Genomic DNA, 26,870 nt, shown 5'->3' with positions numbered 1-26,870 from the left:
TGAGGGCCCAGCGTGGCTAAAGGGAACAATTGCAGGAGTGACGGGCCCAAAGTCATACATAGTGGACATGGGGGACGGCCGAGTGTGGAGACGCCACATAGATCAATTACGAAAAAGAATACAAGACAATCCAGAAACCAAACAGCCAGACCCTGACTACACAATATTTGAAAAAACAGCTAACTCAACCCCGAGGCGATCGGAGGACTTAGCTGAGTCTGAAGAAGTCCAGCAACGCCAACGGCTTCTCCGGAGGACAGCAGGGACGACTCTGCCAATAATCCAGGGCTGGATGGCTCAGAGGAGGAGCTGGGAGGAACAAACAGTCCCTCCGACCAGCTCGACTCACTCCCAGGAAATGAATTGAGCAGGTCAGAAAGAGTTAGGAGACGCCCTGTCTACCTGCGTGACTACATGGAAAAATAACATGCAAATGTTATGCAAAAAACTATGTAAATATGGTAAAATGTGTTCTGGGAGGGAGGTGTAATGTATTTGAATTTTAGGAGGAAATTTGGGCAGGAAAATGCACGTTGCTGATTGGCTGATGCCAGAGGATTGATGATTTTCCGGGAGGGCATTACGAAAAAATCAGTACAATTGCGGAGGCTACGGCCTATGTGGAGGAACACAAAGCCTTCCTGGAATCAGATGACCCAGGAATTGAAGAAGGGGAGGTTATAGATCATGGGGCTGAAGCGGCTGCCGCTGTTGCGGCCTGGAGTTAGGTCAGGCTGAACCCAGAGTTCTGAGATCCAAAACTAGGAAGTGATAAAGATATTTGGGATTGTGTTGGTTTTCCTTATTCTCTTTTGTACGATATTCTGTTTATTCTTGACTCTTCTTTATTACGTATTTAAAATTTGCAAACTTTGCTACTTCGTGTCACCTGCTTGCCTTATGGCTGTTGTATGTGTTAAAAAATTTGAGTAAAATTCTTATTTTAGATAAGAAAAATGAAAATTTACCATACCTGATATGTATTTGTATAAACCTTTTTTGACTAATAAAAACTTTTTGAATACAAAAAAAAATAAGTGGAAGGAGATTGGTGATGGGAGCTATGAAACGATTAATAGTAGTGCAGATTCAGTAAATAATAAAAAAGGAAGATTACAAATAATGAAAAACAATGTATAATAGGAGGATAAGGAGCTCACTAAAAAGGCTGTCACATGGCAGCCCTCTTGCCACCCCAACAATCAATTTAAAGTATCCCCACTTATCAGGCAAAAGGGCTTTTTTTTTTCAAATGGCAAAGGTCAGAGACCAACTGCTGGAGAGATGGAGAATTTTGGAAAAGTTATCTAATATGGACAAGAAACTGGATGATTTGCAAAGAGGCCAAGCGGAAATAAGAGCAGAAATTGTGACTATCCAAAAGGATTTAAAGGATACTCAACAAGTCTCAGCAGAAAACAAGCAGAAAGTGGAAGGTCTGGAGGGTGAGATGCGGGCAGTGCAGAAAGAGAGGAGGCGACAGGCAATGCTGTGCTTGGACTACAGATGGATAAAATGTCTTATTTCCTTAGGTTTCAAAATTTGGAAGAAGTGGACCAAGAAGACTTGAGAGATGTTGTGACTAAATTGTTGGGAGAATTTCTTGGGAGAGGTGTTGATTTCATGAATTGGGATGTGGATCGAGTTTATAGAGTTAATTCAATATGCACGCACGCATGCAGTTCCCAGAGAGGTTCATGTCAAATTTGTGAGAAGAGAGGCGAGAGATGAAATTCTTAGAAAACATAGGAGTGGGGCACTGATTTACAGGGGCAGGAGATAGCCATTCTGAGGCAGATTCCCAGACAGGTACGTGAAAAAGAAAGAAATATTATTTTTGTCAAGCAAATTGTACCAGAAGGAGTGGGCTTCAGATGGCTGATGCCAGAGGATTGATGATTTTCCGGGAGGGCATTACGAAAAAATCAGTACAATTGCGGAGGCTACGGCCTATGTAGAGGAACACAAAGCCTTCCTGGAATCAGATGACCCAGGAATTGAAGAAGGGGAGGTTATAGATTATGGGGCTGAAGCGGCTGCCGCTGTTGCGGCCCTGGAGGTGGGGCAGGCTGGACCCAGAGTTGTGAGGTCCCAAACTAGGGAATGATAAAGATATTTGGGATTGTGTTGGTTTTCCTTATTCTCTTTGTACGATATTCTGTTTATTCTTGACTCTTCTTTATTACGTATTTAAAATTTGCAAACTTTGCTACTGTGTCACCTGCTTGCCTTATGGCTGTTGTATGTGTTAAAAATTTGAGTAAAATTCTTATTTTAGATAAGAAAAATGAAAATTTACCATACCTGATATGTATTTGTATAAACCTTTTTTGACTAATAAAAACTTTTTGAATACAAAAAAAAATAAGTGGAAGGAGATTGGTGATGGGAGCTATGAAACGATTAATAGTAGTGCAGATTCAGTAAATAATAAAAAAGGAAGATTACAAATAATGAAAAACGATGTATAATAGGAGGATAAGGAGCTCACTAAAAAGGCTGTCACATGGCAGCCCTCTTGCCACCCCAACAATCAATTTAAAGTATCCCCACTTATCAGGCAAAAGGGCTTTTTTTTTCCTTTTTTTTTTAGTTTATGGTAAGCTGTGACAGCAGAGGAAAAAAATCATAAGTGAAAAAGATATTGAGACTCTAGAAAGACTGCAGAGAAGAGCAACAAAGATGATTACGGGACTGGAGGGACATAGAACATATGAAGAACAGTTGCAGGAAATGGTGATGAAAAGAAGGACTAGGGAGTGACACGATAGCAGTGTTCCAATATTTGTGGGATTGCCACAGAGAAGAAAGTGGGGGTCAACCTATTTTCCAGACTTAACCTAGGCCTTATATTGTGACTTAATCCAGTATTGTTTTAAACAAAATATTGGAATCTTAAATTATTCCTTACATTGGCAGATTTTTTTATTATTCTTTTCTTGATATGGGTTTTCTAGGAGAAGGAAAATAACTCTGTTTTGTTGGCCCACTTAAATGTTTCATTCCTAAAGGAGGCACATTCAATATACTTTTTTTAAAAAAAAATCCTCCAGTTTTCTTTATAGGGAAAAAAAATCTTTTTCTCAGCGTTTCATGTATATCTAATTTTCAAATGTATTTTCAATATACAGTTGAAGAGTAAAAAATGAAAGAGCCAGAGCTTGCTTAAACACACACACACACACACACACACACACACACACACACACACACACATCCTTCACACATAGGGAGACACCACATAGTCGCAGACCCTCTTCAACTGCCTAATTATTACAGCAAATTCTTTCCCTGAAGACAAGAAGAGCTTCAAACCACAAGGAAGGTTTTCTATATAAGGATAATTTCGATGAATGACAGTCTATCCAGTGTTTTTGAATGAGCCCTATTCAATTCAGTAGCGATTCCTGGGGGACAGGGGCAATCATCATCAGCCATTTGTAAAATAAGACTTCTTGCTGTGATTATAAAGGATGAGTTAATTCCAAAACTGGAAAATGAATAGCTGCAAAAAACATATCACTGTTTGTCACAGAATCTGAGAACGTGGAGTCACTAATCAGAAATTAGATATAAAGTCACGGAGTTCTTGGAAAAGCAAATGATTTTCTTACAGTTAATTCCTTGCCCGATATTACCATTATCATTATTGACCACTAGTTTTTTCCATGGACATCTACAGGATAGGCACTGGAGGGTGGAAATACTTCTGGCTAAAAGTATGGTAGGCAGGGATGTTCATGAAGGTCATGTTTGAAGTCAAGAACATTGCCCATTCATATGAAGTGATCAAAATGATTTTCATCACAAATACCTTTGGAGCTTTCTTCTTAAGCTTATCTATTTATTTACTTTTCCTTTAAATACAAATTGGTACCATGAAATGCCATAATTTTATATAGTTTTCCACGAATTTCAGGACCATAACATACCATACTGTGTAGTGGCACAGTGGTTGGAATGCAGTATAGCAGACTAATTCTGCCCACTGTCAGAAGTTTGATTCTCACTGGCTCAAGGTTGACTCAGCCTTCAATCTTTCCGAGGTCTGTAAAATGAGGACCCAGAATGTTGGGGGGCAATATGCTGATGCTGCAAACCATTTAGATGGGGCTGTAATGCTCTGTGAAGTGGTATATAAGTCTAAGTGCTACTGTTATTTCTATAATTAGTACCATAATGCCATTGCTGTCAAGTGTTCCAACAGATATATATCTCAGTACAAATACATATATTTCATATTTCATATTAATAATAGATTAGAATGATAGAGAAACTGTGATGTTCTTTAGCTCTGTTATATATATAGTAGGAGACATAAAGCAAGTAGTATTCATCAGTGGAAAGAAATAGGGACAAGTTCATTCTATCCTTCACAGTTGGACAACTTATGTTTATGTGCTACAATATACAGAATATATTCAGAATAATTCAAACAGAACAGTCCTGCAAGGTAGGTCAAAATTATTATTATTTCACCAAATAAGTAGATGAAAGATCCTAAACTAGATATAGAACACTGTATCCTAATAATCTTACTGCTGGTGTGACCAGCATTTCTTTAGCAGCCAGTAAGATTTCCCCATACAGATTCTTCTGCGTCATATGTTGCAAAAAGCTTTAGAAACCTCTGCCTTTTTTTCTCCAGAATGCATGGTGCGTGTCAGAGGTGGGTTTCAGCAGATTCTGACCAGTTCTGGAGAACAGGTAACAGAAACAGGTAGCAGAAAGATGATTAGGGGACTGGAGACTAAAACATATGAAGAACGGTTGCAGGAACTGGGTATGTCTAGTTTAATAAAAAGAAGGACTAGGGGAGACATTATAGCATTGTTCCAATAGCTCAGGGTTGCCACAAAGAAGAGGGAGTCAGGCTGTTCTCCAAAGCACCTGAGGGTAGAACAAGAAGCAATAGGTGGAAACTGATCAAGGAAAGAAGCAACTTAGAACTAAGAAGAAATTTCCTGACAGTTAGAACAATTAATAAGTGGAACGACTTGCCTGCAGAAGCTGTGAATGCTCCTGTCGTGTCCCACTCCTCCTCTGACGGCCGGGTCGGGGAAGTCCGTATCAAGCGTGCCTCTGCAGCTCTGCCAAAGTCCTATCAGAATCCTCAGGGCAGGCAGGAATCCAAGGTGTGACTTCAGCAATACAGATTAGACTTTGCCTGACTCAGAGAATGCCAGAAAGCAGATCCTTTATATAGGCCATGGGGTGTGGCTCCATGACTCAGCACTTATCCAGGCCTGCGCCTCCCTTCCTTTTGCTGACGTCACCTCTCCATTCTCTGGAAGCGTGGATCTCTCCAGCCTCCAGCTGTTGGTAATTCCAGCCCAGCTGTTGGTTATTCCAGCTCGTGACTGGCTTCATATTCCTCAGGCTCACATGCTGTGGGGGAGGGGTTTAGTTGCTCCGTCTGCCCGGGCACGGTGCCAGGACTGGGGGCTGGAGGCATGTCAGGCCACCCGTCCTGCTCGGACTGTCCGGGCATGGTGCCAGGACTGGAGGCTGGAGGCATGCCAGGACATTCTTCTGTACTAGCAGTTTCTGGCAGGAGATGAGAAGGGCCCGGCTGCGGCGAGGGGGGCGAGCGAGGCACAACAGCTCCAGCACTGGAAATTTTTAAGAAAATGTTGGATAACTATCTGACTGAGATGGTGTAGGGTTTCCTGCCTGGGCAGGGGGTTGGAGTAGAAGGCCTACAAGGTCCCTTCCAACTCTGTTGTTATATTATATTATATTATATTAAATTTTGAATAGTTCGGAGAACCGGCAGTAAAAATTCTGACTGGCCCTGCCCCCATCTCTTCTCTGCCTCCCGAGTCCCCAGCTGATTGGGAGGAAATGGGGATTTTGCAGTAATCTTCCCCTGGTGTGGGGTGAGAATGGAGATTTTATAGTATCCTTCCCCTGCAAAGCCCACCAAGCAATGCCACATCCACCAAGCCACACCCACAGAACCGGTAGTAAAAAAATTTGAAACCCACCACTGGTGTATGTTATGGGGGCTATACAGATGTCCATGGACATCCAAGCCCCACCCAACCCCAAATGACAGCTTCATTCAGCCACTTTATCCCTTTTTAGAAATTATTTGTATGTAGGTAAAACAAAGGAGCACAGATCTGATTGTGCAATCATGGTCAGCATTTCCACTTTTTTGACCTGCTCTGTAGAAGAGATGCTTATGTTGAATAATTCTTTACATGCCAAAGCACCTTCATCCTAAAATAATTTGACATTAGGAGAGGGTTTGATCCAAGAAACATAATCTCCCCATATCTAAGTAGAAGTCATGCTACTTTGTTTTGGGTTGTTTCAAGAGTCTTCCATCTCATCAGCTACTGGAAGTGGAGGAGGATGAAGTCTGGAGAAAGGCAAAATGCTTTAGCAAAATATAGTGCTACCTCCAAGCCTTGATGAGCAAATGACCTTGATTCATACATCCCAGTAAGTCTAAAGCACAGAGAGAGACATGAGGGTAAAGATTTGCTATCAATAATGTGTTTGTTTTATTTGGGGAATGGTACAAATAGAGTTTGCTTGAATCCTGGACAGTTGTAGAAAACAGTTGATGGGAAATATATATGACTGAATTTACACAGATGATGGATGAATAAAATATAATCTTGTGTGTGGATGGATGGATGGATGGATGGATGGATGGATGGATGGATGGATGGATGGAACGATACAAGCTGTACAGAATTGTCACTGATGATTCATTGGATTTGGGAAGAAGCTTGAAAGCCTGTGAAATACATCCTGTGTTTCTCCCCACTTTGTCTCCACCATCAGCAGTTCAATATGACATTGAGTATATAAAGAGCATTTCCAGACTCTTTCCACTGTCAAAGTTAGCTAATAGCTGAGCATTGAAACTGCTCACTGCAAATCACTATTTACTCTCCCGCCAGAACTCGCCAAGGGACCACTTTAGCAAGCTTTGTGAGCTGTTTTAGCCCAGCAAATCTTGTAAACAACACAATGATCCTTTTCCCCCCACATCAAGCTGAAACGTGAAACGGAGTTGGGGAGTGGAGGTAGCTCAGCAGATACCCAGAAACACAGGGTGACTTCACTCTTCTGCTTCTGAAACGGGAGGGGGAAAGCACTCTAACTGTAGGACGAGAAGAAGGGAGCAGATTTTTTTTTTTACAGTCTTTTGTCATTAGAATATGTTAGAAAATATTAGAAGCATTAGAAAATATTACAAATCCGATGTATAAGAATGAAAAAAAGACAATGAGTGTGGCAATACCATGACTGAGATAAAAATTTAGAAAAAGAATAAATTAAAATGTTGAAAATGGACGATTATTAGCTGTTTCTAGCCTGCAGTGAATATCAGTAATTCAAAGAAGGTAGCAGGAAGTTTGTTCAGTTTTGTTTTGATGAGGTGAATTTGCATACAGTGCAGTAGAAGAAGCAACCTTGAAAGCCACAAGAGAGCAATGAAAACCATTCTTTTTTTCTTAATATTTTACTATGGTCCTTCTGCATTAAAGTATTTTAGTTCTATGCATATTCAGTCAGACCTTCAGACTGGATTTGGCATTTTCTGTCTGCCTATTGAATCCTTTCCAAAGACCTGGGATAGGCCGATTGGATGCTTTGATGGTGTTAGAGGTATGGGTGCAGGATGTAAGCTCTTCCAAGTAAAGCTACCTTTTGCAATTCTGATGATGAATTTGTCAATAGTGTTCAAGTGGTGCTCCCTTTGTTCTGTGATTGCACCCAAGATGCCTATGACAATTGATACTACCTTTGCTTTCTGTTGTTGTTGCTGTTGTTGTTGTTGTTATTTACTTTAGTCATTAAACATGAAACTCAGTCAACTGAACATTCAAAAATGCATCGCAAAGTGGGGAGAGCACACAGCCTTGGGGGTGGGGGCTGTGCTAATTGTACAGGTATCTGATGTGATCCTGCTTAGCTTCACCTGCTGCTTCCTGCTGGTTAGGAAGCTTGTGATCCACTTACAACTCTGTTCAGGTACCTGTAGCTGGTTTAGCTTAGTTAGAAGAGTGTCTGGAATGATGGTATTGAATGCTGAACTAAAGTCTACAAAGAGGACCCATGCATAGGCTTTGGAGATTCAAGATGTTGTAGGATGTACTAGAGAGCCATATTAACAGGATCATCTGTATGATCTCCCCACTTTTCTTCTCTCTGTATACTGCATCTCCAATGATCCATCTGTTAAACTACTGAAGCTCGCAGATGACACAACATTGGTCGGTCTCATTCAAAACAATGATGAATCAGCATACATACGGGAGGTCGAACGACTAGCCTCATGGTGCAACCAAAACAATCTGGAACTGAACACAATCAAAACTGTAGAAATGGTGATAGACTTTAGAAGAAACCCTTCCATACTTCCACCTCTCACAATACTAGACAACACAGTATCAACAGTAGAAACCTTCAAATTTCTAGGTTCTAACATATCACAAGATCTAAAATGGACAACTAACATCAAAAACATCATAAAAAAAGGACAACAAAGAATGTTCTTTCTATGCCAACCCAGAAAGCTCAAACTGCCCAAGGAGCTGCTGATTCAGTTCTACAGAGGAATTATTGAGTCTGTCATCTGCACCTCTATAACTGTCTGGTTTGGTTCTGCAACCCAACAAGACAGACACAGACTTCAGAGAATAATTAGAACTGCAGAAAAAATAATTGCTACCAACCTGCCTTCCATTGAAGACCTGTATACTGCATGAATCAAGAAGAAGGCTGTGAAAATATTTACAGATCCCTCACATCCTGGACATAAACTGTTTCAACTCCTACCCTCAAAACAATGCTATAGAGCACTGCACACCAGAACAACTAGACACAAGAACAGTTTTTTCCCGAAGGCCATCACTCTGCTAAACAAATAATTCCCTCAACACTGTCAAACTGTTTACTAAATCTGCACTACTATTAATCTTCTCATTGTTCCCATCACCCATCTCCTTCCACTTATGAATGTATGACTGTAACTTTGTTGTGGTATCCTTATGGTTTATATTGATATTGATTGTTTCATGATTGCTTATTGTACCCTATGACTATCATTAAGTGTTGTATCATTAAATGTTAAATTTGTACCCTATGACTATCATTAAGTGTTGTAAGTGTTGTAGCTTGATGAAGGTATCTTTTCTTCTATCTACACTGAGAGCATATGCACCAAGACATTGTGTGTCCAATCACACTTGGCCAATAAAATTCTATTCTATTCTATTCTATTCTATTCTATTCTATTCTATTCTATTCTATTCTATTCTATTTTATTCTATTCTATGTTTGCAAACCCTGATCTTGTATCTTTGAGTTGTATTTTTTTTAAAAAACAAACCTAAATGATTGAATTTCTCATTTCAAAATAATGAAAGTGATTTCCTGTGCCAACCTCAATTTAAATCTCAGCTGAAATAGGTCTAGAGAAGCCTTTTCATCTATTCACTTTGTTTGTAAGTGATTGATAGCACTGATAGTAAAATAGGCAATGGATAAAATCCCATTTTGAACATCTGTAATTATGTCTTTACAATTATTTGAAATTTTAGATGAAAGGGCTGATTCGAATTTCAGGAACAGTTTAATCATTTAGCCTGCTCTGTTTACCAGATGAAAATAATAATAATAAAATGGCTAAGAGCTGGAAAATTTAAAAAAGAGACAGAGCAGCTCATTCAGGCTTCATAAGACCAAGCCTCAAGAACAAATGCAAAGAAAGCCAGAATTAAAACATGAATAGACAGCAAATGCCCTCTCTGCAAAGAAGTTGGAGAAACACTGGACCACCTACTTAGCTGCTGCAAGAAGATTGCATATGATGACTACAAATAATGGTATGACAAAGTAGCAACACTGGTGTATTGGAATAGCTGCAAGAAATACCATTTGTCCATGAGTAAGAACTGATGGGACCACCAAATAGTCAAAATAATAGAAAATAAAGAAGCCAAAGTGCTCTGGGATTTTAGAATTCAGAATTTTAGGACCAGGGAGAAAAGTGCTAGAAATAAAATGGAGGCTGATTGGAAAGAAGGACTCTGTTTATTGATGGGCAGAACCAACAACAGCATGTAGTTCTGGGACAGCTGACAAAATGGGGTTGGGATAGGTGGGCTTTTGTACATTCTTTGGGGTTTTGGATTTGAAACAGGGGTGAAATGCTCCCGGTTCGCACTGGCTCCCCGATTAGGTAGCGATGGCAGCTGCTGGTTTGGAGGACCGGTAGCAAAAATCCCTGGTCCCGCCCCCTGCCCCTGTTGAGCCGCACCATCAGCAGAGGTTTTTTTTTTTACTTTTAAAAGTTTTTCTTCAGCCGAAAACATACCTTTAAAAGTAAAACAAAAAACAAAAAAAACCTCTGATGATCTGGGACTGAGCAGAGATCATCAGAACACTTTAAAAGGTTTTTTTTTTTTAAAAAAACCTCTTCAGCCAAAGGGGAAAAAAAGGAAAAGGTGGGGGGGGCTTTAAAAAGCTCCTCTGGCCATCCCAGCTGAGTTCCTCATCATAAGAACCTTAAAAAACATGTTTTCTACATGTTAAAACAATTATTTTAAGAGGTTCTTGGCTGCTATGAGAGAACTTCAGCTGAGATCGTCAGAGAAGCTGACTTTAAAACTTTTTTTCCTCTGTCGATGCCAGAGGAGTTTCCTGATCCTAGCAGGCTTTTAAAATCACTTTTTAACAGCCCCCACTTACACGAGCCCCCATCCATGCCCACCCAATGCCCCTTCCTCACTTACCTATAATTACTGCTCTTTCGGGCTGGCAATGCCATGCTTTCTTCAGCTACTGAAGAAAAAAAAAAGCTTGCTTTGACTTATTTATTTATTGTTCACATTTATATACCGCCCTATCTCCCTAGGGACTCAGGGCAGTTCACAGGCACTTAAAAAATACATATAAATACAAACTAAAATAACAAGTAAAAAACTTATTCCATAGCCGAATTGTTAAAACCATATAAATAATAAAACCCATTTAAAACCATAAATTTAAAATCTAATCTAATAAATAAGTGTGTTTTAAGCTCGCGACGGAAGGTTCGGAGGTCCGGAAGTTGACGAAGTCCTGGAGGGAGTTCGTTCCAGAGGGTGGGAGCCCCCACAGAGAAGGCCCTTCCCCTGGGTGTCGCCAGACGGCACTGCCTAGCTGACGGCATCCTGAGGAGTCCCTCTCTGTGAGAGCGCACGGGTCGGTGAGAGGTATTCGGTAGCAGTAGGCGGTCCCGTAAATAGCCCGGCCCTATGCCATGGAGCGCTTTGAAGATTGTCACCAAAACCTTGAAGCGCACTCGGAAGGCCACAGGTAGCCAGTGCAGTCTGCGCAGGATAGGTGTCACGCGGGAACCACGAGGGGCTCCCTCTATCACCTGCGCAGCTGCATTCTGGACTAACTGAAGCCTCCGGATGCCCCTCAAGGGGAGCCCCATGTAGAGAGCATTGCAGTAATCCAAACGAGACGTCACGAGGGCGTGAGTGACCGTGCATAAGGCATCCCGGTCTAGAAAGGGGCGCAACTGGCGCACCAGGCGAACCTGGTGGAAAGCTCTCCTGGAGACGGCTGCCAAATGATCTTCAAAAGACAGCCGTGCATCCAGGAGGACGCCCAGGTTGCGTACCCTCTCCATCGGGGCCAATGACTCGCCCCCAACAGTCAGCCGTGGACACAGCTGACTGTACCGGGATGCCGGCATCCACAGCCACTCTGTCTTGGAGGGATTGAGCTTGAGCCTGTTTCTCCCCATCCAGACCCGTACGGCTTCCAAACACCGGGACAGCACTTCCTGCTTTGCTGGCTGAGGAACTCTGGGATTTGAAGTCCAAAATAAAATAAAATAAAATAAAATAAAATAAAATAAAATAATAAAATAAAATAAAATAAAATAAAATAAAATAAAATAAAATAAAATAAAATAAAATAAAATAAAATAAAATAAAATAAAATAAAATAAAATAAAATAAAATAAAATAAAATAAAAATATTTGTGCAGCTTTCTGAGATTTGGTATGTTTCTGTACTGTTTCACTCTAACTACACAAACACACAAAATCTCACAGAGCTGTATGTGGCATTTTGTGTGTGTGTGAGTCAGTTGTGTTGTATTGTGTGTGTGTAAAGTGTGAAAGTGTGAGGTTCCTGCTTGTTGCAGGGGCCATTTTGGGTGAAGTGCAGCTGGTTTTACATTGTGTGAGAGTCAGTTGTGTTGTGTTGTGTGTGTGTAAAGTGTGAAAGTTGGTTTTTGGTACTTCTTATTGTTTTGCATACTTCGTTAATTATTTTTATTATTTATTGTTATTGGCCATGCCCACCCAGTCATCTGACCACCAAGCCATGCCCACCAATTAAGCCACGCCCACAGAACCGGTAGGGAAAATTTTTAGATTTCACCCCTGGTTTGAAATGTTCCAGGGGGTTGTGCAATGCAGTGAGTTTTTGCTATTCTAATGGTGATGGGTTAATCCTATTACATCCTAAAAGTCCTGTCCTGTCCTTCTTAATCCCATCAACTGGAGATGTTTTGTTTGTGAATAGATTGGCCCAATCTTTCTTAATGGGCACAAAATATGCATCTCTAAAGACTTCAGGTATTTGCTGGAGACTGTTGGGGGTGCTTTCTGCCTTTGTTAAGATTTTTCCTCCATTTCTCCTTTGGGAAAATATAATATTCTACCTCTTTTAATATCCCCCAAAATATTTCATTCTCTGGGTGGGGGATGGCTTCCTACAATACCAATAATAATAGTTCAATCCCAGTACAAATGGAGCACCACCTGAACGCTATCAAGCATTGACAAAATCACCATCAGTCAGTTGCAAAAGGCAGTTTTCTATCCTGCAGTGACACCTTTAACTCTATGAAACAACAACAGCTGCCTATTCTAGAACATGGGTGGTCAAGCTCACAGCCTGTGGCCCGGATGTGTCACATGCTGGCCATTCCCATGGCCAGTTTAGCAAAGGGGAAAAAAGTCATGATAAGTCACATGATGACAGCCTGACAACGTGAATTTGACACCCCTGTTCTAGAGGTCCTTGGGAAGAACTTGATAGGTGGATAAAAATGGCAAATCTAGTCTAAATATCTGGCTGACTGTGCAATGAGCTATAATTGAATTTATCAGACTCGAACACTCTAATTTTAACCTAAAAGCACCCTGCTTGGAATTGCCTATATTTTTAGATGCTACTTTAATCATTCTTAGGTTCTTTGTTACAACTTGCAATTATTAAGTTTCCAGACTTTAACTATGAATCTGACTGTAGATTATCCATACATAAAGCAATTCGGTGCAAGCAAAGTACTTTGAAGCAGTCACTTCCTCCAGAAGATTTGGCATAGATGCTTTCAGTGATTCCCAAACTTACAAAAATTAGGAGGAATTTTTAATAGCCAGAAATTAACAAACTATTCTTATGCAGCATTTATCATTGCGATTAAACTGCAGTTTAACGTTGTGTATTTAAATAACTGCTTAAATAACAGGCCTTAACATGCCATTTTTGTTCAGCCTTACAGGGAATTAACGCTGAGAAAATTGTTTCCTTTTGGAATGTGTGGGAAATTAAACACTTCTGACACTTTGCCAATAGATATCATACTATAAAGTTGGCCTTGCAACACATTTTTACACTTATCTACAAATAAATATTGCATTGTAACCTTTTGCTCAGCGGTGCATTTTCTCTTATGAATCACTGATTAAGCCAGAAACTTTAGGTGTTCTTTTTGAATAAAGCAGGATTAGTTGGCTAAAAGAATTTAAATGCTGGCAATAGAAGAATAAAATAAAAATGGCAGGAAAAAGTGTTGAATATTCTCATGAGAATCAGAAGAAGGTAACTTCAAATTATTTTCTTCATGAATTTTGAGGTAGTGTTGCTTATTAACTTAGATTAATAATGATTTCTGTAAACTATGTTGTTCTCTATTCGTTTTACATTCCTGAAATATGTATTTGATACAATGTAAAAAGAGTTTGTAAATAAACCTGGATTTCTATAATTCAGTTCATATGCTTGACCTTTTTTAGAGAAACTGCTTTGCAGTAGCATCACATAAAAGTGTCTCAGATGAAACACTTTGGATGTTTTATTACCTCTCCATCTGTACATATTTCTCTTCTTCCTTTTAAAATGGAGAGGGAGTATCTTATTAGCAGACTCAGGGGAAAGAAGAGGAGTAATCTCTAATAGTTTGCACCCAGCCATTACGGTTATAAACTGTGATGTATGACTTAAGTATGATATGTGAAAGTAATAAATCATGGCTTAATCAATAGACCATGATTAAGCAATCCAGATCAGGGTGAAACTATAAATCTAGAGGCTGCTAAACAATAAGGCAATAACAACTGTTGATTTGCCATATATGTACAGCTTCAAAAATCATAAATCTTCTGGGAAAGGGCACTGCTTGAGTCATGGCATCACAACTGATCCAATAAACCATGCAAGCATACTCAGTTTGATTACGCCATCTTGAAATTCAAGAGCAATTGTTTCAAATTCTCACATTGTAATACTCATTCTGGGGGCTGCTGAGTTCCTTTAAAACCAAAGACATTTTGTCATGAGCTTTTAGGCAAGAGAACCTGCACTCTGTAGATCATGGGTGTCAACCTTGCAATGTCATGTCGTTGTCAGATGATGTATCATGACTTTCTCCTCCCTTCACTAAACTGGGCTTGGGAATGGCCAGCGTGTGATGCATGTGTGATGGGCCAGGAGTTTTACAACCCTGCTGTAGGTATTCCTGTTACTTGCATGTGAATTGACTTCATCTTTTCATTTAAGGCTAAAAAAAAGATCAATAACCAAGTATCCCAAAGAATAACGGTTATTCCATACCATCTAAATTAGTTGGTGGGACCTCCCCTGCATGCTTTAATGCAGTGTTTCTCAACTTTAACAACTTTTAAGATGTGTGGACTTCAGTTCCCAGAATTCGTCAGCCAGCAGGCTGATATAGGAATTCTGGGACTTGAAGTCCACTTATCTTAACACTTATAACACTTATCTTGTTTCAACTCCTACCCTCAAAATGACACTATAGAGCACTGCACACCAGAACAACTAGACACAAGAACAGTTTCTTCCCGAACACCATCACTCTGCTAAACAAATAATTCCCTCAACACCGTCAAACTATTTACTAAATCTGCACTACTATCAATCTTTTCATCGTTCCCATCACCCATCTTCTTCCACTTACGACTGTATGACTGTAACTTTGTTGCTTGTATCCTTACGATTTATATTGATATTGTTTCCTGATTGCTTATTTGTGCCCTATGACTATCATTAAGTGTTGCATCTTAGAATTGTTGATGAACGTAACTTTTCTTTTATGTACACTGAGAGCATATGCACCAAGACAAATTCCTTGTGTGTCCAATCACACTTGGCCAATAAAAAAAAAATCTATTCCATTAAACTTGCCAAGATTGCAAAACATTGATTGCAATAATCAATATCTGATGAGAATTGCTTTGTACTAATCAAGAATCAGAAGTTAACTTTGTCATACTATATTCTTTGTTCATTGACAGCATATCACAAGACTTCCATCTGAAAAAAACAACCTTGTCCTTTTCCTGTGAGCATCCAAATCCATAACAAAAGGGAGGGGAAAAAGCCTTATTAATTGTTAACATTCCTTTGCTGTGCTTATTTTTTTTTAAGAAAAATACCATGAGCTTTGCCATTATAAACTTTATGACTCTGCTGTATTCACTGCTCCCTGAATGCAGTAATTTGCATTTGAGAAGGACTTTGGATGTTAAAAGTAAAATTCTTCCAAGTTAAGCGTGCATAGGATTGCTGGCTGAATGGCTTGCTCTGCAGAGATGAATGGGATTATTCTGGAGTACATTAAGTGCTAAGAATGTGCTTATGATTGAGGCTTTATAGCATGGCTCGGAATCCACCATTTGGAAAAGAATGGAATTCCGGGTGTAAATAGACTTCATTTTATTTGAAAGCTGCAGATGCCAAATCTCTCAAGAATCATCATCCTTTTGTATTCCAAAAGGAGAAAAGCACTAAATCTCTTTCATTTTCTTATATGCATCCTTTGCTACCATGCTGCTGGAAAAAAATATATTCTTTCTCTTTTTAAATCTGCACTACAAGATATTGTAGAATATGGCTTTAGATAAATTCTGTGGGCTCTAATGTGATGATGGGCCAATATTTATGTATAGGTTGATGCACTCCTTCCTGCGTTTGTATTTTATCTCTCCTTGACCTTTCATTTTAATTGCATTTCTGCCTCCCCTGCCTCTCATCCCCCTGCTAGACAATGTTCTCTCTCCATTTTTCTATTTTGGCTTACTCCGCTCATTTTCAGACATATGGTTTTTAAACTGCTACTATTATAAATAAAGTCAATATACATCAGCCTCTGGCTCCACTGGTATCACTAGTAAATGCCTGACTCTCTCGTGGGCCTGCATTTTTCCTTCCTTCCTTCTTTTTTTCTCCTTCTCCCTGAAGACTGCTTGAGTTAACCCTCCAACCTGTTCAGACTTTCAGCTTGCAGTCTTAAAATCGAAAAATCTGCTTTACTTTTCCCACTAGCTCTTGAAGATTAACGTCCTAGTAATTTTGTGAAATACATTTTCTCTGAATTTTATCGAGTGCTGTTATGTGCTTGCTGATGATGCTAGTGCTTTCTTTAGAAGTAGCTGACAAAGAAAACTGAAGTGCAACAAGGAATCCAACTGGTTGGTGCTGATCAATTACTGATCAATCTTGCGTACCTATCCTGCCCTCACCAATAAGCAACTCTTATCTTAACTTACCTTTTCACCTCCTGCCTTGCTTGAATACTCAATGGCCTGAAAAAGCAACAGGTGATTGCAATAACAAGCTTTGAAGAGATAAAATTGCAGTTGAGAATTATAGCATTTGTTTTACTTACGCATGAATCTATGTAACTTCTGAATTGCCCCAAGTGTATGACTCTGGTCAGGAAACAAGATCAATAAAACAATAAAAAATGGCTAGCCTCATTCTCCATTAGTTCTTAAAAGCATCAAAGGCCTGTATAAAAGACATGGTTTTTCAAAACCTTAAGAGCTAGATGGGAAAGCCCAACCATATATATAGGGTTAGCATGTTTTAGGGAATTGGGGCCACAGATTCTGATCCATGCCTCTGTCTCCTGGGGAAAGTACCCAAATCATGATCTAATAAGTCATTGCTTCTGTTCTATTAGAGACCTTGCTAGTTTTCCTATTACTCAAAATGAATTTTCCCCAGGGAACCATAGTAAAATAATGTTCCCTTGCTGAAATACTAAGCATAATGCAACTTATTATTTTCTCCTTTTTTTAATCTTAAATCCAGTGTTTCCATTTCAAAAATATCCAGAGACGCATTTTGCAAATTATACAACTGGTTATTTGTGTTTTTCTTAATTTATATATACGCAATCAATCTCCCTTTATATCATACTTTTTAATGTTATTTTCAGAAAACTTGATTTAATTTCTAACAGAAAGAATAATATTAACAAACAATAAAAGAATGTCTGGTAGTAATTATAAGAGTAACAAATTCACCACTGTAGAAGCTTTTGTGGATCATAGTCCAAATCCATCAAATCCATGGAATATAATCATATGGGGAGAATATTGGACAGAATTTGTAGGGAGCTGAGTAGCAAAGCATAAAAGTTGATCTTCCTAATAGAAAAACTGCATAGTAATATTACTTTGTAATGTGCATTAACATAGCACATTACAAAGGAAAACAATTGATACAGGTTTAGATAATTAGAATGTGAATTTTAGAGATCAATCTCCATCTCTAGATATAATGCATTCAAAAGTGGGATAAATGTTCTTTCATTTATATCCAAACATCTCTTTCATGTGTTAAAAATGGCTTATTTTCAGCAGACTAAACCTGAAATGGTCAAGCTACATCTCTTCAGACATATGATGAGTTACTTCATCATTCATCTCTAGATATTATGCATTCTAAAGTGATACAAATATTCCTTCATTTATATCCAAACATCTTTTGCTTGGTGTACTAAAAGCTTACTGCTGGTTAGAATTAGAACAGAATTAGAATAATAAAGTTGAAAGGAACCTCAGAGGTCTTCTACTCCAACCCCCTGCTGAGGCAGGAAACCTTATACCCGTGATGGTGAACCTATTGCCGACTGGCAAACAGACCGTTTCCGTCCTCCGGAGGGCCTCTGGGGTGGTGGGGAAGGCCATTTTCACCCTCCCCAAGCTCCTAGAAAGGCTCTGAAGCCAGGGGAAGAGCAAAAAATGGGCCTTCTGGTCCCACCAAAAGTTGGCAAATGGGCCATTTCCGGCCTGTGGAGAACCTCCAGGGTGGGGAGTAGGGAAAGCCATTTTCACCATCCCCAAGCTCCTAGAAAGGCTCTGGAGCCTGGGGAAGAGCAAAAAACAGGCCTACCCATTTCTCTGCGGGGCGCAATGGGCATGCATGCGTGCAACCCCCTTCCCCCCCGCTCCTGGCACACGATGGCAAAAAGGTTAGCCATTACTGCCCTATACCATTTCAGACCAATAATTGTCTAATCTCTTCTTAAAAACTTCCAGTGTTGGAGGACCCACAACTTCTGGAGGCAAGTTGTTCCACTGATTAATTGTTCTAACTGTCATCTAGTATCTAGGCTTTCTGTTTTACTACAGTACTGCCTTTACAACTACAAGTATTCTAGAAGTCATACATATTACTTATCAATACTGCTCATTCTAATCTGAAATGTATTGGCTAATATAGCCCATGGACTATGGCTATTAATCACCAATTCTTATGTTCATGCTTCCTGTACATAGAAGAATATGTCAATAGTCTCTGTATCCTTGGCAAAATAATCCTAAAATAAAATTTGGATATTAGTCAGTTTCTATGAACATAACCTTCATAGAGAACAGGTAATATTTGAAACTTAATACTGGTATTGACACTAATGCTTCTGGTTATACTATAATTATGATTTCTATAAATGGTACGGTGACCCAGTGATTAATTCATTTAAAAATAGATGTAATATTGCAATTACTTCTAGCTTCTTGAAATTTAACTGTGTAAAAGGAAATATATTCTTCTGTTCATCACTGTTGGACTATCTACTGCTCTTGAATCTACTGGTAATTTTTATAAATGATAATGTTTTCACATATCTGTCTTTATTAAACAAAACAAAAATATGTGCAATATTTTTATTTCCTCCCCTTTTGTTAATTTTATATTTCATTCAATCTTTTTTTTCACCCAAAACTGCAGTAAGGTGTTGATTTGCCAGGTTGTTGATTTTTTTTTTTTGCAAATATATATACAGAAGGAAGTTGGAGAAGGATTTAATATCATATATTGATTGAAATCTGTTTACATATCTGTCTTTGATTGTGAAGTATTGCAAATCCACTTTCATGAAATACCATTGGTTCTTTGCATTAAAAAAAAATCTGGAATTTACCCGTTAGTAATTATTCAATAATGATTTCATGTCTGTTTTATATTTCAAGCAAGTAAAAAACATGGGCAGAACAAAAAAGGCCCACTTAGAGAATTATTGTGTCTGTTCTTAATGTGGGCGTCTTTTTATCAAAACAATTACCTAGAACAACACTAAATGTACTCAATGTACGTGCAGTGATTGAAGGTAGTGTTGACTCTTAGCAGCCATATAGATAGATTTTCTTCATGTCAAACTGTTCCTAGTCTGTCTTTACAGGTCTTTTAACAGCACACCCATTGCTACTGTAACTGAGTCCATCTGCCTTGTTGCTGGTCATCTTGTTCTTTTATCTTTCCCAGCAGTAAAGTCTTCTACAGAGAACTAAGTCTTCAAGTAATATGTCTAAAGTAGAGTAATTTGACCCTGGTCATTTGTAGCTGATGGGTTGTTTTTTTTTTAACTGTTGATTTGTTCAATGATTTTACAGTATTTGTTTTGCAGGATCCAATCTCTTTTGGCCACCAAAATCCAAGGTTTAGTCTTTCAGGCTTTTGGACTCATGATGGAACCCATCCTCAGGGAACTTCTTCTCACCAGAATGTGTTCTGGTGAGAGAGAATTTCTCCGAGATGGGCTCCAGCCCGAGTCTGAAAGTTCAAAAGACTAAATCTGGTCCCAGTGACAACCCAGATTGGATTTTGCAACTTTATTCTGGGGCATGTATATTTGCCTTCATTCATGAATATTTGTTTTCTTGAATGATTCTATTTTTTTTATTTTGTTTATTTGTCACAATATAATACATAAGCATAAGCATGAAGCAACAGTAGGACAGGAACGGTAGGCACATTTGTGCTTGTATGCACACCCCTTATACACCTCTTAGGAAAGGGGTGAGGTCAATAGTAGACAGTTTTTGGTTGAAGCTTTGGGAACTTTGAGAAGAGACCACAGAGTCAGGTAGTGTATTCCAAGCATTAACAACTCTGTTACTGAAGTCATATTTTCTGCAATCAAGATTGGAGCGGTTAACATTAAGTTTAAATCTATTGTTTGCTCTTGTATTGTTGTGATTGAAGCTGAAGTAGTGTCGTGTCCCACTCCTCCGCTGACAGCTGGGTCGGGGAAGTCTGTATCAAGCGTGCCTCTGCAGCTCTGCCAAAGTCCTATCAGAGTTCTCAAGGCAGGCAGGAGACCAGGAAGTGACTTCAGCAATCCAAGTTAGACTTTGCCTGACTCAGAGAATGCCAGAAAGCAGATCCTTTATATAGGCCATGGGGTGTGGCTCCATGACTCAGCACTTATCCAGGCCTGCCCCTCCCTTCCTTTTGCTGACGTCGCCTCTCTACTCTCCGGAAGCGAAGATCTCTCCAGCCTCCAGCTGTTGGTAATCTTAGCTCATGACTGGCTTCATATTCTTCAGGCTCACATGCTGTGGGGGAGGGGTTTAGTTGCTCCGTTTGCCTGGGCATGGTGCCAGGACTGGGGGCTGAAAGCACGTCAGGCCCTTCGTCTTGCTCGGCCTGTCCGGGCATGGTGCCAGGGCTGGGGGCTGGAGGCATTCCAGGACATTCTTCCGAACTATCAGCGTCCGGCAGGAGATAAGAGGGGCCCGGCTGCGGCAGGGGGAGCGAGCGAGACACAAGTAGTCTTCAACAGGAAGGACATGATTCTATGAGTTAAACACAGGTCGGAGGCGGTGGAGTTCTGTGTGTATGTGTGTGCATGTTGTTGTGTTTGTGTGCGTATATAAATTAAAATTTTACAGGCAGATAACTGTTTTTGCCATAAACAGTAGCTAGTAACCTCTAAGATATTTATGAAATCTTTCTTCAAAGTTAGTTTAGAAAAAGGAATATAGGAAGAGTTAGAAAATCCAATAAATTGTACCATGGTAATCTAATGTAACCGACAAGTCAAAAAAATCAGCTCAGTAATGGCAATTGTAATAGACTCAAAACAAACAATGTGAGACGTGATCAGAGAAAGATAAATTCAATTCTGGTGTTTGCAATGTTCTGTTTTAGTTATTGTTTTTAGAAGTCCTTCTTTTAAATGTAGAAGCCTGAAGCGTGATGTTTTTTCCCAACAGATAATTGTGATGATCAGCTAGTGTCAGCCTTGTCTCAGTCATCATTCAGCAGCTCATCAGAACTGTCCAGTAGTCACAGTCCAGGATTTGCAAGGCTTAATCGAAGAGACGGTAAGTGTTCCCTTGGTTATTCTTTTTAATTTCAGACAGCTTACAAAAGAGATTTATGAAATCAAGTGAATTGTATGTTAAATTAGAATGCCAAAATAGAAGCAAGCCTTTATCAATACTGTGATATATTTGGTGGAATTTAAAAGCCCTCAGAAGCCATAACCATCTCGCCTAAACTCAGATGGGGGATAATCTGCATTCTCTATTTCAATTTTTACTGGAAATGCTTCATTATCACAGGTTTAGAGTCTCAGTTTGCAGTCAACGTTATCCAATCTGGTTCACTGAGCTGTGTGTCCTATTTTACATGCACAGAAATGAGAAGCGGTGATAAAAGGCAAAATGTTTTCGCTCTGACAAGTGAGCACCAGAAAAGGGAAATCAAGGGAAGCCAAGGATTATGAAGGACACAGATCTGGGAGAGGGAAAAGGCAGGCTGCTTGAGTCACCCTCAGATTATTTCAAGGAGATATCTCTGCAAGGCATTTTTTTTCCCTATCGAGTACGAGGATTTCCTGACCGCTCAAGCTTTTAAGATGTTTGTTAATACATGTAATTTGTTGCGCACACAAATTAAATTGCAACGAAATTGCAACTGGTAAATATCAGTAGCTGACTATCCCTCGTAGTTCTCTAGCCAATCAGAATGGAAACATCATATAGTCAGCAATCATCCCTCCCTGGGGGGGGAGGGGGGATTTGGGGATACTTTCAATATGTAACTTTTGGGCCTTTTGCTTCAGATCTTGCTTTTCTTTTGTTGCCATCATTTCAAACTCAGTAAAAGTACCTCTTCTCTACAAACACGGAGTTGGGGGGTTTCTTTCTTGGGTTTTGATCAGAGGCATGCCTGACAGCTGCCCTTGAAGCTGAGTTGGAAGCTACTAGTGGTTCAAAATGCAGCACCTGCTTGGTGATGGATGAGAGCTGTTATAGCAGGAGAACAGCATGCTAAGGAGGCCATGTTGGCTATGGAGCCACCTAGCAGATATACCTTCCAGACTATTTGGCATATTCATTAGAATAACATGGGGTACTTTGTGAAATGCTTTGCCGAAGCTATGTTCCCATAATCTATTCAGAAAATTATTCAGTCAAAAAATAAATAAATAAATAAAAGGAAAGAAAATGAGGTTAGTCTGAGAAATTTCTCTCAGGTTTCAATTTGGCTCCTTCATTCTGCTCTTGACAACTGTTGGTGGAATACATACCCTCTTCTCAGAGAAGACTTGAGCCGATAAGAGCTTTGCTGATACTTTATGTGTCGCTCTCAGCAAAAAAGATTGATTTCATTTAAAACAGGAGTTTTGCTATTCAGATGGCTGGTCAACAACAGGCTTAGATTTAATAGGCTTTTAAATTAATCTGTGAGATAGGAAAAAATCTTGAGCAAGCAAAAATAGATGCTTTTTTTTTTTTTTTTACAAATCAAAGACTTTTGCAAATTCTCCCATGTACTATGACAGGTATCACATAATTTTGAGAACTGAGAAATGCTAAGAAGATTTATAATATATCTGTTAGAATAGTGTGGGGGGGGAGCTGATAAGATAAAGCAGAGGCAGACAGTTGACAAAATATGACACTGTGACTGCAGGTACTGAATTTCAAAGACCCTCAAAGAGAGAGAAAAGATTGCAAAAAAGACTGAGGACTGGGGGACCATAAAATGAAAGCAACTCATCCTAATTTCTAACTTATTAGAAGAGTGTCCAATTTTATACATCAACCAAAATATCATTTCCAAATGATGGTAAGCAATTGTTCCATGTTATTCTAAATTAATCAGGTCTCACTTTGAATTCTAGGTTTAGAGAATTCCAGTTTGGGAACTGGAATAAATAAATGTAGGTGATCCGGGAATAGAAATGAGGGCTAGGAAGAGAGGTTAAAATTGTTGGATAGATATTGTTTTCAGAATAGAATAGAATAGAATAGAATAGAATAGAATAGAATAGAATAGAATAGAATAGAATAGAATAGAATAGAATAGAATAGAATAGAATTTTTTATTGGCCAAGTGTGATTGGAAACACAAGGAATTTGTCTTGGTGCATATGCTCTCAGTGTACATAAAAGAAAAGATACCTTCATCAAAGTACAACACTTACAACACTTAATGATAGTCATAGGGTACAAATTAACAATCAGTATCAATATAAATCATAAGGATACAATAAACAAAGTTACAGTCATAAGTGGAAGGAGATGGGTGATGGGAACAATGAGAAGATTAATAGTGCAGATTTAGTAAATAGTTTGATGGTGTTGAAGGAATTATTTGTTTAGCAGAGTGATGGCATTCGGGAAGAAACAGTTCTTGTGTCTACTTGTTCTAGTGTGCAGTGCTACGTAGTGTTGTTTTGAGGGTAGGAGTTGAAACAGTTTATGTCCAGGATGTGAGGGATCTGTAAATATTTTCACAGCCCTCTTTTTGACTCGTGCAGTATACAGGTCCTCAATGGAAGGCAGGTTGATAGGAATTGTTTCTGCAGTTCTAAAAGATGACTAAGCCAATCGTGGGAGAATTCTTCACATTTCTGGAAAGATGTCATACAGAAGAAAATCAAGATATTATCCCGAGTACAGAACACATTAAAAATGGTCATACATGTCAGAAAGGCATGTTCTCATTGAATGTTTGTGGATGAAGGTGGTGAACTTCCTTAAAGCAGAACCAGTTACCAAGGAAAGTGCTGATCTCCCTTTCAGGTTTGGATGTGTCCAAGCAAAGACTGGGGCACTTTTCTGTTAAGGATCTTTGAATCTGGATTCCTGAGCAGTGGTTTGGATTCAAGGGCTCCTTCTGGTCATATGATGATGATTCAATTCTTTTACATAAACAAGAATTCATGGAAATGGATCCTTATAGTTTGTTTCCAAGATAAGCCCATTCAGGGGAGAAAACCATACAGTTCTTCATTAGATTTTTTTTTTTTTGATATCCTGACATGACTCTCTCCTGATATGGATAATCAGTCACTCTTGTGCACAATGCTTAGTGATTATTAATATTTATAAATATATTTGCATATTCTGTATTTAAGTTTGTTTTATATTGATTACATTTTACTAGAATTGTGTATTTGTGACTGTATAGTTTCTGACAGTTCTAATTATACTTATTTATTCACATTCTGTTCTATGTGTACTGAGCAGGAAAAATAGCATAATTGTCTGAGGATCCTTGCATTGAATTATAGTACAAATATACCCTGGTAACCACCTTTTCCTGCCATATCCCAATGCCATTTTCTTCATCTTATTTTCATCCTGTACAGGAAATTAAACTTGTCCTTCATAGTTGTGGCATTAACACCCTCATCAGTCATCAAGCTGCAACTGTTTTATCATGTATGCAATCTGACATTTTACACTGACCATTCTGTTGATAGTTTTATCAGGAGACTGTCCACTTTAGGCTGGTCTGATTCTGCCCCCACCATCACCAATCTTCCGGTTTCCTGAACAATGTCTTCCAATGTAAGAGCTACTTCTTAGACAGATGCAAGATTCACGAGATCTGAACCATACACAGACCTGTCACAAGTTAAGAGAACTGCCTCCTATCCAGTGCATAATAAAACTCAGGAGATATCTGTCCTTAGCTAGATTGAGATGTATTGGGTTTAAAGGGAAAACAATTTTCTTATTAGAATTTTTTATATCATACCTATTTATATCATACCTATTAAGACTATTTAGTCTTAATTAAGAAATTGCTAAAGAGAACTCTGCTTAGGAAGTCATGAATGGAGAAAGATTCTCAACCTGTATCACTGCTGAAGACCACTACAGAGTTTTCCTACTTGAAATCAATAGAATCATCAAACAATACATACCACAAATCACCACCAAAAAAAAAAAAATTACCCATATCAATAAAGAAGCTTCAATCCCAAAAAAAATCCCTCTGGAGAAGAAACAGAAAGAGCTATGTAGCAAACTTCAAAAACCGCTACAGAAATATATGCAACCAAATAAAAACTGAATGCACCATTTACCACATAAAGCAAGAAAAAGATCTTCTGCGCACAAATTCCAATCGTGCTTTCTATAATCTTGTTAACAATAAACTTAAAGAATCAAGATCCATCCCATCACTAAGAGAATCTAACGGCAATGAATATAATGTTGAAACAGTTAAAGCAAACCTCTTTAACACATTCTTTGGCTCAGTCTTTGTTAACAGTGATGGCTCATATCTGACATTCCCCAATTGTACTAACAATGATTGCAATGACTTAACTCATATAGACTTCACAGAAGATTATGTTGAAAAAGCTCTTCGCAAACTGAAACCATCTTTATCTATTGGACCTGATGGACTATGTGCATACTTCTTAAAAAAACTTTCCACTAATATAGCAGAACCCCTAAGCATAATCTTTGATAAAGCTTTCACGACTGGTTCCCTTCCCAAACTTTGATCTCTAGCCACAGTCATCCTTATCTTAAAAAAAGGAGATCCCAGCCTAGTTGAAAATTACAGACCAATCTCTCTATGCTGCGTCACCTGCAAAGTAATGGAATCTATCATCAACCAATCCATTATCCTCCACCTAGAAACAAACAACCTACTCTCTAATAAACAATTTGGTTTCAGAAAAAAATTATCATGTAACTTACAACTTCTCCACTGCAAAAACATATGGACTACTAATCTTGATCAAGGCAAAGCAATAGTTGCAATCTACATAGACTTCTGCAAAGCTTTTGACTCAGTATTATACGATAAACTTCCCCTAAAACTAATATCCTATGGCATTTCAGGACCTCTTCACAATTGGATAACTGCTTTCCTGTCAAACAGACAAGAAGTGGTCAAAATTGGCAATGCTCTATCAAATCCTGTCCCTTTCAAAAGTGGCGTTCCTCAAGGTAGCGTTCTTGGACCAACACTCTTCATACTATACATAAATGATCTTTGTGACCACATCTCAAGTTATTGCGTTCTCTTTGCTGACGAAGTCAAACTATTCAACACCACCAACAATAGTACTACCCTTCAAAAGAACCTTGATTTTGTGTCCGATTGGTCTAAAACTTGGCAACTCCAAATCTCAACCAGCAAATGCTCAGTCTTAAATATTGGAAAAAAGAACCCAAACACTAAGTACAAGCTTAATGGACATTATCTTATAGATGACCCCCACCTTGTTAAGGACCTTGGAGTTTTCATGTCAAATGATCTAAGTG

General features: G+C 38.9%; 1 protein-coding gene across 1 annotated transcript in view; it reads left to right on the top strand.

Moving 5' to 3' along the window:
- Nucleotides 1-26,870, top strand: part of CNTNAP4 (contactin associated protein family member 4) — a 307,943-nt gene that overhangs the window by 69,193 nt on the left and 211,880 nt on the right. The window contains exon 2 of the mRNA XM_058172405.1: nt 21,561-21,671. Coding sequence (XP_058028388.1) covers nt 21,561-21,671 — 111 coding nt within the window. The remainder of the gene's footprint in view (nt 1-21,560; nt 21,672-26,870) is intronic.

Source organism: Ahaetulla prasina, chromosome 2, assembly GCF_028640845.1.
Source record: "Ahaetulla prasina isolate Xishuangbanna chromosome 2, ASM2864084v1, whole genome shotgun sequence".
Classification (NCBI taxonomy): Eukaryota; Metazoa; Chordata; class Lepidosauria; order Squamata; family Colubridae; genus Ahaetulla; species Ahaetulla prasina.
The sequence above is the reverse complement of the archived record's forward strand: the minus strand, read 5'-3'. Positions and strand labels throughout refer to the sequence as shown.